Source organism: Tenrec ecaudatus, chromosome 16, assembly GCF_050624435.1.
Source record: "Tenrec ecaudatus isolate mTenEca1 chromosome 16, mTenEca1.hap1, whole genome shotgun sequence".
Classification (NCBI taxonomy): Eukaryota; Metazoa; Chordata; class Mammalia; order Afrosoricida; family Tenrecidae; genus Tenrec; species Tenrec ecaudatus.
Window position 1 is genome coordinate 91,408,462 of NC_134545.1, and position 12,466 is coordinate 91,420,927.

Sequence of the window (12,466 nt, forward strand, 5' to 3'; positions counted from 1 at the left end):
AGGGAATGCAGGAGAGATGATCCCCTCAGGACTAATGAGAGCAGCGATACCAAGAGGGTAAGAAAAGGCAGGGGAGAAAGAGGGAACCGATCACAATGATCTACATATAACCATCTCCCTGAGGGATGAATAACAAAAAAAGCGGGTGAAAGGAGACATCGGTCAGTGTAAGACATGAAAAAATAATTTATAAATTATCAAGGGTTAATGAGGGAGGGAAGGTAGGGGAAGGAGGGGGAAACATGAGGAGCTGATTCTAAGGGCTCAAGTAGAAAGAAAATGTTTTGATGACGGCAACAAATGTACAGATCTGCTTGACACAACAGATGGATGCTTGGATTGTGATAAGAGGTGTACGAACCCCCAATAAAATGACTTAAAAAAAAAAAGCCTGCTCAGGAGCTGGTCTGTTTGATTTGCAGCAGTGGCGACTTTAGTGGCCCCGGGCTGCCTGGCATTATCAAATGCCACTTGAGCAGAGAGCTCCACTTTGTAATTCATAGCTGGTGGCTGGCAACTTGGCCTTCAGGTTTATCTTGAGGAATAAAATCTTGGCAAAGCCGAGGGAATGTGTGACAACAGGGGGCATAGCTGAAGAGAGTCTTCTTAGACTCCTCTGGAAGCCAAGGCACCGTATAAAAATGAAAATGCCAGCTTAGGTGCCCCCCAGACTCCCAACCCCCCAGCCCTTTCCAGGTCTACAATGATGGGCAGCCCTGTTCTTGGGCTTCTGTGCCATTCACTGGTCCCCTGGCCTGATCTTGAGAAATCCATCTTTCTGCAAGTTTGCTGCCACCTGTAGGCAGGAGGTTGTCAGGGGTCTTTGTAAAATCTCAGAACTTCTACCCTCAAATTTGTAAGACACGGGGTTAGCGTCTAAAAAATATATATATACATATATACATATATATATGTAAGTGTATGCAAACACACATACATACATATATATATGTTTTTACATATGCATGTACACATGTACCTGTGCCCCGGTGAGAAGCACCAGGAAATCCACTTCTGACAACCAACCGGGGGAAACCCTATGGATCACGATGGTCTAATCTTCAGTGGATCTCAGGGCTGGCTCAGGATCAGGTAGTGCTTTGCTCTATTGTGAATGGGGTTCCCAGACTCAACAGCTGCTCTTGATAACTATGTGGCATGTATTGGAATGTGTGTGCAGGTGCTTGGGTAAGGGCTAAAGTTTCATTTGGATAAGGAGGCATGTTTATCTTGCCAATCAACTCTCTGTGTCTAGTACATGTGCCTTTATGGAGGGGAATGGACTTGGGGGACAAGATGAGTAAAATAGTACTTTCTATGAATGTTTTCATAGAAACGCAGAATTTCCAAGGGCAGATATCGCCATAGGAATGATGCATTCCACTGTTGAGAGGTTGTCTCCCTGCTGGAAGGCGATTACATTGTCTGCCCTTCTGAATTCTGCATCAAGATGGTCCGAAGGACGGAGTGTGTTCCAAAGTCACTTTTCTCTCGTTGCCTCTCGTGTGGGGAAACTTTGCAAGAAAATCTTGAAGGTAATCACTAGTTATTTCTTATTTCCTAGAATCATCTAGAAGCCCTAGTGGTACAATGGTAAAGCAAGCACTTGGCTGCTTACCAAGAAGTTTGTGGTTCAAACCCATCAGTCACCCTATGGATTTGGAAGAAAGATGCAGTAGTCTGCTTCTAAAAAGATTTGCACTTTAAGCCATCGAAGCGACAGTTCAACTCTGTGCCACGTGGTCACTATGAGCTGGAATTGAGCCAACAGTAATGTGTTTTGGGTTTTTTTTAAATGTCATGGGGCAAAATGTTATTCTGATTGGAGTTCACAGATGAGTATGATAACTCAAGCTTATTTTACAGCACAGCCGTACACATTCTGTGTCCTAGTAGGAGCGGCTCAAAGCACTCCCTTCTTCCTTTTGTTCATACAGACAAGCCACATCCCCACTCCCTCGGAGGACCTCCTGCCTGCTCTATGCCTAGTCGTGCCTTGAGGCTCCATAGCCCTTTTCTAGAAACAAAAATCTATTTTCATCCAAACTTTCCCAAGCACTTCTACTCCATACTCCAATTTGTCTCTTGTAAAGATGGCACCCACATCTCGCCTGTCAATAGCATCGTGGGTTCCTTTAGGAAATCAATCTTCGTGGAAATGTCTCCAGTGCTCCTTAAGCCGTTTATCACAGGCGGCTTCATCATGCTGTTCTCTGTGATCAGTCTAAATTTATGGCTCCCTTGTCCTTGAGTGGTTCATCAATCTACAATATTCTTTAAAATTGATTGTTGTTGCTATTAGGTGCTGTCAGGTTGATTCTGACTCACAGGGTCTCAATGCCCAACAGAGCAGAATACTGCCCAGGCCTGTGCCAGCCTCCCAATGTCGCTGTGCTTGCGGCCATTGCTCTAGTCGCTGTGTCAGTCCATTTTGTCAGGGGGCTTCTTCTTTTTCCCTGATCCTCTACTTCGACAAGTCTGATGCATTTCTCCAGGGACGGCTCCTCCTAAGAACATGTCCACAGTGCAAGAGAGGCCATCTCCCCAGCGTTGCTTCTAGGGCACATTCTGCTGTAATGTTGCCAAAACAGTGGTGTTTGTTCTTCTGGTCATACATGGCACTTTGCTGTTCTTCGCCAACACTACAACTCGAAGATATTGGTTCTGCTTTGGCCTTCCTTATTGTCCAGCTTCTGAATGCATGTGAGGCAATTACAAACGGCAGGGCTGGACCCAGTCATACCAAAAGGAATAATTAAATTGAATTAATAATTGATCTTAAAATCTGGCAAGGCGTTTCTCAAGCATGCCAATTGACACAGAGCACATAGAGAAACAGAGAAAGGAGGAGAGTCAGGAACAGCAAATGTGTTGCTGATTGCCACCAGGAACACAACTGCATCATGAGACCGGAAGAACTGGATGGTGCCTGGCTCCCATTCCTGAATATTTTGATCAAAGATTACATAAGAGAATCTCCATCAAGGGCGGGGGGAAATACAGACCAGAATTTCAAGTCATTACCTATTTCAGACTTTCTGGAGCCATGGAGCATTGGATAAACTCCTGAAATTACTGCCTTAAGAGAATATTTAAACCTTAAATCAAATGTATCCCCCGAAGTCATCTTAAAACAGAATAATCAGTTAGCTTAAGTAGCACAGAGCTCTCCCTTGTGTCCTGCGCTCTCCTGAGAACTATCTATATGGGATGAAACTGACAGCGGCCACTCGGGAGACCAGACGGGAACTTCAGGTTAGTAGTGAGCATACACTGACGATGATGGAAGAGCTCGGAAATGGACAGTGAGAACGGTCATACAACTTGGGTGTAAGCACTGTCCCTAAAATGTACACATAGCAGTTGTATGCTCTGCTGCGCATATTCTTAACAGTGACATTATAAAAATTGAGAAAACATCGGTAGGAAAGTCACTTTGAACACGATGGCTCTGTTTTGTGGGTTCCCAGGAAGGTGGGAAGAGTTCTGTCTTAAGAAATGTAACAATAGTAATAACAGTAGTTCACTGAGTGTTTAGGAAGTGTGAGGTGTTCTATGCGATGTGAAGGGCTTTGAACCTGTCACTTTGGCCACATCCTCGTGGATACAGTCAATATAATTCTCACTGAACAGATGCGAAAACTGAGGTTTGGATGAGGGCAACCACTTGTCTAACATCCTGTCTCTAAGAAACCTTAGGGGGCCGCACATCAAAGGGCTTCAAACACTAAAACAAAAATTCACAGATTGGGTGGGAGTGAGTGGGGGAGGGATTGAGCAATGAGACCGAGGACCAGGGGGCGTCATTACCAAAAGCTATAGAATTCTACAACACCGCCATCAGAGAATAACCAATGACCCAAATTAAAAGTTGGCAAAAGACATAAAAATCCTTAGGGTGCATTTAGGCGGACCTCAAGACAGCCTGGCTAACTTCAGTCTCTCAGTCTAATGTTTCTTCAGGATTCTCTCTTGTCCCAGAGTTCCTGGAGAGAAATATACTTACAGGATACTATTTTATTCATCTTTCAGTACATCTGTAAATATCCAGCCAATAAATATTCATTGGGCATCAACTGCGCGTGCACTCTTGTAACCGCCGACGATAAAGTTCCTAGAACATCTAAATAACTAGGCATGCATTCAGCCGGGGTTTCCTGAGAGTGGGGAATCATGCTCAAAACTCATGGGGAATTTTGATTCCTTTGGTGATTGAAGGGAAGAACCCAGGACATCATCTTCACTTTGTGATGGTTACTCTCTAGAGCGGCCTCTCCTGCTCCAAGCATCCGGATGTTGTATGTGGAGGCCGAGTGGAGAGGACCCTTGCTCCTGGAGCCTTTCCTCGTGTCGGCTTCTGAACCTAAACGAAACAGGATCTCTCCCTCTCTTTCTCTCGGGTTCAAATGACAAATCCTGAGTGCCCAGATTTGAAAATAATGTGAAAGGATGAGACAACCCCCTCCCCCAGCAACGGGACATCTTTTGGGACCGTGGTTTCGTTGGGACTTTAGGGGCAGAGTTTGTCCTTGTAAAGTATTGCCTCCCAACCAAGAGATACATATTCAGCAGCCCTTTGGGGTGTCATTCTAATTAAGGAACCCATTTGCTAAAATGTCTCTAAGTTTTCCTTTCTTTTCTGATGCTCTGATGAGGTGGCACTCGCCTCCGAAGAAGACGGTGGCCTTCCATGATGGGATGAGGCTTTTTGCTTTATAATTCTACGATAAATGTGCCCGGGGTGGCTGAGTCTGTTTCCTCTCTAGCTTCTTCTCCAGGCTGTTAGTGGTGATCTTTCCCCCAAGATAGTTCTCTTTTCTCGATAAAAGAGCAAACTAAACAGAAATGCAAGTTCTCCTGCCATCTCTGCTTTGCTTTCCCCTTTAATGAGGGGATACTCGGTGTACAGAAGGCATGCTGGAGCATGCACTGGTCACTGGCTATGGTTTCCAGGAGGTCCTGTGGAAGTTGCTCGTGTACAGACGCCGAATGTGCATCTTGATTTTGTCACCAGTTACCTTTACTCCCAACATAATCCTTTCCACTCGGATGGGGTAACTGTCATTGTCCATCATGCCAAAATAATCATTAATGTTCTCTCCCCAGAGGAGAGGGGTTATTATGCAAAGCTGTCACACTCCTGATCATCATCCATATCACACAAATATACTCAAAATCACGGGTCTCAGCATGGTCATCAGATTCTTTTTGTTTTGATCACCATCAGACAGGCGGGTGCCCTCTGGTACCCATTCCCCATGATGCCACTGGGAGAATAGGATTGTTTAGAAAAGACAAGAGTTTTAAGATATTTATCCCAGACTTTTCTTAGGCAAACACACCAACTAATATTGGCGGCCATGCACTGACACTGTCCGAATTGACCTCTAACGGGAAGCTCAGGACATGGCTCAGAAAGTGATGGGAAAGTCCAGAGCAATCAACTACTGCCTTCATCTCCAATAGCACCCCTCCCCCCCAACCACCACCTCCCGCCCCAATTTCTGTTTCTGGTCTGGTTTCTTCCACAGCCAGGTCAAGTCTAACGCTCTCGCTCCTCCGTGTCGATGTCCTTTGGTTCTGGTGCTCTTACTTGGCTGTGACTAAAAACCATTCTTGCTTTGTGGTTGAGAGTTTGCACACTTCGGGACTGGGATTCTAACTCTGCCACGTGACTGGCTTTTGTCGTTTTTAGTGACTGTGACGGCACTCCTCTCTGTCTGCATTTACTTACGTCGATATGTGCGTGATTATGGTTTCTGTGCCGTTAAGTTAATCAAAGGATGGAATGAAGAATTTATGCCAAAGTCTTTCCCGAAGTATCTGTACACATCAAGGCATTCCAACACACTAGCTTTCTTTATTAAGAAGTCTCCTCAACAAGAATAACTTTCTAGCCTGTCTGTCCTGTAGAGAACTTTGCTGCTTCTCAGCTCTTGACTCTTTTGATGCATCACATGTTCAAAGACCAACTCACACCCAGGGAGATCTTCCAGAACTACACCATGTGAGGGTCCCCTAAGACTGTGCCTCTCTGTACTTCCTCGTGCCAGCGCCTCTTCCATTTGCGTTCTAGCACTGGGGAACTCAGAAAGCATTCCTAGTGTGTGTGCAAGCTAGCAGATTCGCTTCAAGAAGAACTGTGCTTCCTTTATATTTCCCACAAAGGCTCGTCAAGGATAGACCCCCACTGTACGCACGCACATGCGAAAGTCGCATGAGGAAGATACGTGCAGCAGGTGATTGGGATGCAGAAGCATACGGAGCAAGAATGCCACCTTCCTCAGGCACCTCCAAATCTAAGCAGATGTGCCCTCCATGTATTCTATCTCTGTCACCCCCACCCCGTCTCTTCTTATTAATTCATTTTTGGATTTTTTACTTTTCATTTATCTCCAAGGATTCATCCTTCTTTGCAAACCTACCGGGGAATTCCAGCTGAATGGCTCTCAGCTTCCTGCTAGCCAGAACAATCCGATTTAAGGGAACATTTGTGCCAGGTTCAGTGTCGGCCAATATTCTTTCTATCTAGGTAATCAGCAGACATGGCACTGCTGATCTGATCACATCCATTTCAATTCAGGCTGCGGTGAACTGCCAGGCTAATAAAACAAAGACGTCTCTCCTCAGGCCCCAGGATGCAGAACACCTTTACATAATACAGTCACACCACAGTTCAGAGTGACAATAATAGGAGCCAGCAGTTTCCCTACACACAGTCAGCTGCAAGAGAGGCACAAAAGAGAAGCTCAAAGATTAGCGAAAATACATTTTGGCATCTCCAGGGGTCACCCTGATTGCTCTTCTCCTTCTGGACCTGTTACCTCTTTGAGTCTAGGAAAACCACTCACAAAAACAACTGCAAATGATAGGGTGCCGCCATGCCTGTCCAAATCTGTCATTTCTTTCATCATTCAGGGACCAATTACAATGGTCTCTTTCTGGCATAATACAAAATATATCCAGATAGACGCTTCCATATGGATTGGAAAAGTGGGAGAATATAATCAGGTTGGAGGCGGGGGGGGGGGGTTGGAGTCAAAATGAAGAAGACAGTTTGGAATGACCGAGAAGAGATGGCAAGTTAAGGAAAGAAGACCGGGAGGTTATTCAGTGGGAGCTTTGCTTGGATTTCACCTCAAATGGACCCTGAATGCAAGATATTTTAAGTTCCGGATCAAGGTTAAAAAGCGCATGACATTTGAACCTTACAGTCTTACGATATGAACGCTTAAAATGGGAGCAGAAAGGTGAGAAAAAAATACACTTGTTTATAAGAAGACAGCTAGTTAGTGTTAAAGAGTGTCTGATGGGCCAGCTGACTGCAACATGGGGAAAGGCAGAAATCCCAAGTAGCAGACTGTACTGGGCGTTTAATCATGGAGGTTGGTTTTAAGACTATCAGAACAGAAAAGGGCATAGGTGCTCAAACACATGAGAACATCCTATGAATGAAACCATCTACAACATGTTGGGCGTGACTATGGCTCAGGCCCAGTACTCAGCACTAGACAAGGAGTAGCTCATTTCATGCTCAAAGCAATCCTCTCAGGTAGGCTCCCTGTGTCTCCTCGTGGTTTATACAAGGATGCTGAGGCTCAGAAGGCATGGGGTTTGCCTCAGGAATACATATAAGCGGCATAGCTGGGACTCATTCTAAGTCTATCTTCTACCTCACAATGGTATCCAACACAAATTTAAAACCAAATTGCCAGCCTATGTAAATGTTTTCCCAGGCTACTTGTTGAGTTTGAGGCTGAGCTATCTTATAGATGCTATATTTATCTGAAATATGAGTAGGAGAAGAAGTGAAAAATAAAACAAAAAAAAGCAAAACCCTGTGAATGTGTGGAAATTTTGCAGCCCAGTTTTCTAAATATATACACACAAAAATACATGCCATGCTGGCCAGCTATGATTCCACTAAAAACACATGGGCTCTAAACTGGGCATGTGGTTTATTAATATGCTGCAATACATACAGAGACATTTGGATTCTAAAAAATTCCCTAGAACTTCTAAAGGAGAAGAAAGGTAGATCGCAGGAGGAGGTGATACGACGATAGGTTACATTTTCTCAAGTGAAATTATTTTCTTTCTTTAACATCGATGACGCTCTTGCTTATAGGAAAAACCACCTCTTGATTCCCTGAACTGAATCCTCCAACGAACCCCGGTATCTTACGGCTGCACATAATGGAATGCATTACTTTTTTCTCTTCACGTGGAATATAGGTATATAATTACACTTCTGCAAATTCTGAATATACTTTCTAATGGCTCCTGATAACCCATTATGAATACTTCATCGCACAGGCTGAGATGCACAAATGGCACTGGCAGCTTGCTTTCTGCATAAGAACGCCCAAAACAGCCCTGAAAGCACCGGCATTTGTGCGAAATGGACTCATCCACCCGATAGGGCTTTATTTTGAATCTTGATCCCTTTGAGCTGTAAGGGGCCCATGGTAGGCTTAGGGGAGCCTGATAAGCTCTGGTATTCTCTTGATTTAGGAGAGAAAGACGGATTACTCTTATCTCACCCACTGGCAGTGAGTCAGGAAGTTATCTAGTTAGAAGGGTCTTAAGTTCAAGGAGAGTGGTTGCTGATGCAGTGCAAGGTGCATCCTTCACCTTCCTTCCCCCTTCCGGGAGAGCTGCCCCCCCCCTGTTGGTCTTCAGGACGATTTGTACAGTCCCCACTCACTCAGCTCCCTCGGGATCCAACCCGTTCCTCCTCTGACTCTGCACATCCTCCAAAGCAACAACAGCAAAAAAAATAAAAGTAATGATCCGTTCAGAGCTATTCTGCAGATTACCAATGAACAAAAGAATCAGGTTAAGGAAAGCCCGTTGTTTCACAAGTGAAATGAGGCTATGCAGGGAAGCACTATGAGAATAAGGCAGGAAACAGCCATGGCCGGGCCTTCGTGGGCCAGTCTAGGCATGGCTGCCACTCAGGAGCACCGATCCCTCGGCGACATACCTCATAAAGGTCGATCATGACATTGCCCTCAGGGCCTCTGCTGCTCTGCACATTTTCCAAAGCCAGGGTGAAGTAGACCCCACGTGTGTCCGAGATGTACAGGTTGTACGTGTCGTTCTGGTTCCACTCTTGGACCGCGGCGAACACTTGGTTCTCATCGGTGCTGATGACGTGCATGTCCTGCGAGAAGACACAGGGAAGGGAAGACATGTATAATTAGCCAGCAGAAGCCCTGGGAGTGCAGCATCCGGAGAGAAACATACCACCACAGGCCCCGTAATCCAAGATAGGGATCGTCCTTTCAGAGAGGCACAAACTCACAATGAATTGGTTACTTGTTTATCATCCATTGCCTTTGTCCCTGTGGGGTGAGGCAGTATGGTAATGAGCAGAGGGGACAAAGGGATATTTGGTAGCTGAGCTAAAATTTAATTGCTTCATTAGATAATGTACAGACTATTCGGTCAAATATGCCCGACATTGGAGAATTCATCATCCTGACATAGTTGCCAAGCACAATCATGGCACTTTCTCAGGTAGCCTCAATGGGACAAGCACACAGAGAAGTTGAACTGGCTGAGAGAGAAACAAGCCTGTCATTTCTCTTTAGGGCCAGGGGCTCCACGCCATGGCTTTCCCTGGAAGCTTGTTAGCCATGCAGAACGTCAGGCCCAAACTCCTAAATCACAATCAGCATTTCAATATGGTCCCTTGGTGATTCAAAAGCACGTTGAAATGTGAGCAGGACTGTCCTTAGGTTCAGCAACCTCTGGCCCCTGAAGAAAACTTTCACCGGAGAATCCCAAAGAACCCAGCTCAGCATTAATGAGGAGGCAAGGACTTAGCTGCTCATCCCAACCTTGACTCCAGCAGGCCCAGAGGGAAATCTCAAGAGTAGGAAGGAGGAAAATGGTTTGCATAATTGATGATGTTTTCAGACCCTGCTTATCTTGGAGAGAGAAATAGGGCCAAGGCGAGACGGAGGCAGTGAGCAGCTGCCCCCGAAGCAATGTGGGAATCCCAAAGCCCCTCCTCCCATTCAGCACTCCGGAAGGCTTGGCTGTGCTGAGAGGCTGACCCAGACTAAGGCCTCCTTTTTCCTGTTCCATTGCCCTTTGCAGCCACTCAGCCTCACCTAAGGCAGTAAGCCGGGTGCAGCTCTGGGACAACCACAAATACCAGAGCAAAAGAGCCACAACAAACACCCTCGGATTGCCCATAAGCAGGAAGATAGACAATAGGGGAAGAGTCTTGGCCTCTGATAGCTCAGTACTCAAACCTTCCAAGAAGGACACTACTCTCTCCCCTTGCAAAGAGCTCCAAGAGATTTGTGAACCTTCATTAATGACATCTTCAGTGCTGGAAAAGTCTTCCTAACTTCTACCGGAAATATCTTACTGTAGGCAATGTATGTCGGAGCTCCCTCCATCAACCAATCAGCAATCGAGACCAACTCTGATCTAATCACATAAGATCAAGACTCTTTTCCTGTCGCACCATGAGCTCTTAGGAAACTTGAAAAAAACCAACACAGTCTTTCCCCAGAGTTGCACATTTCTGCCCCCTCAGGGAATAATAACATGGGGCGCTCTAGACCTTGGCGAGGTTGTGCAAAAATAATCCAGCAATGTTACTGTTTTTGTTTGGTCTGTCAAGTCCATTCCAAGTCCCAGTGACCCTGTGTACCACAGAACAAGCCACGGTGCCTTCCTCGGTGAAAGGAAGGCAAACGTGCGTCTGGTCCATGATTTCTCGGTGGTCACTTAGCAAACCACAGGTAGGCGTACAGGGGGGCCAGTATTGATGCTAGTGTAATGCCAGTTTTCATCCGGTAAGCAGAGTTTGGTATTCTTTGGGAAAACAATACAAGACACCTCAGACCTATTCGCACATTTATTTCTTCCCACGTCTCAGCTTTCCTCCATGATAAGCACCAGTGGTGGATTTGTACCTCAGTCCCAGCATTCAGGATAGGTCGTATTCCATTCCCTGACGGCAGTCATTGAGTGAGGTGTGGGGGCGTGACCCGAGTCTGAAGATGACTTTCTAGAACTTCGCTGGCATAGAGAAAGGAAGGAAGACATCTTACTACTGAGTTTGCAAACATACTTTGCATAAAGTCTTTAAAAGTCAGGATCGGCTAGGGCTACATCTTGGAGCCAGAGAATTAAGCTAAGTCTAAGTAAAATAGAATCAAATGATGGAGGGAATTAGGCCAAGTTCTAGAACTCAGCTCTTCTGCCGGCCTTCTCAGTTAACAGAGGGCATCTTGTAAGTGATTAAGGAATGGTACTGTAGTTCAGATTCCGGCTGTTAACTTAGCTGTGTGAACTAACGCAGTCCTCCAGAAATGTACCTAGAGAAGAGAAATAATATGATACACAGCATGATGGGGGATTAAATCTGTTAATCAGTGTTACACACTGGAAACTGAGGATGTGCTCTGTGCATGCTAGCTATTGTCTGTTTAAGCGAGTCCCTGAATCCCCTCTGGTGCTTCAGAACATTGATTTGGCCTCTCTGCCTATTAAATCTATTGGAATCCTAACTAATAGCGTCAGGAGCAAAGGCGGTTCACCTGGGTGTTTTGTTTCTTTCCAGTGGAGAGCATTTGCCATGGAAATTAGACCAGGAGCCACTGAAGAATGAAAGGGCATAGCCTTCCATAGCGCCCCATTTCCTACAGAACAAAGACCAACTAACTGTGGCTTTAGGTTGCCAAACAATGGATCCCAATTTGTGTTTCCTTCTTGTCCATGGGAGGGAGCAGACTTTCTGAGTTGGAGTTAAGAGTCTTTCACTATGAACCAGACCCCCTCCCTACAGCCAATTACCACCCCTGTGCCTTGGGAGCACACCCCTGGCCGGGAGCACCTCAGAGTTCTCCTCCACAGACATTTCACTGAATAACCCCGGGGCTAGAGGCCTTCCCTTGTACTATCCATTTCGCCCAAACCTCTTGATCCTGTAGAAACAGGAGGGAATCCACAGCGCCTGCAGTGTCTTTCTGAAGGTTATTCAGAGAATTACTCACAAAACCATAACGGAGTACAGTGGCTGCTCCCTGTGAAGAGCCGGGGCCTGGTGTCCTACGGTCTCCTTATTATCTGATTACATTCAGAGAGCATCCTTTCAAATGAGATCAGTTTAAAGCATTTTGCACCAACGAAAGCCTTGATAAGTGGAAAAAGCATCATTCTTTTTTTCGTCTTCTTGTCACTTTCCTCGGGAGAGGGCACTCTCTCTGCCAAAGGGACACTTTGTGCTGACTATCTTACTCTAGTGATTCCCAAGGTCGGCTCTGCAGGGCACGCCAAGACTGCTGAATTTCCCAACGAATCATGACTTGGTCAGACATCGGGATTCGCGTGGAATGAAACGGCTTCCTTGGGCTGGGGCCCTCCTCAGGACTTCAACATGGCGGTGACCGCTCTAGAGCAGCGGTTCTCCACCTTCCTCAGGCCATGGCCCCTTCATACA

General features: G+C 45.9%; 1 protein-coding gene across 4 annotated transcripts in view; it reads right to left on the bottom strand.

The window, feature by feature from the left end:
• The window catches only part of SORCS1 (sortilin related VPS10 domain containing receptor 1), a 630,965-nt gene that overhangs the window by 142,647 nt on the left and 475,852 nt on the right, over positions 1-12,466 (bottom strand). For all 4 annotated transcript variants that reach the window (XM_075534299.1, XM_075534300.1, XM_075534302.1 and 1 more), the window contains exon 9: positions 8,987-9,166. In XM_075534299.1, the coding sequence (XP_075390414.1) occupies positions 8,987-9,166 (180 nt within the window). The remainder of the gene's footprint in view (positions 1-8,986; positions 9,167-12,466) is intronic.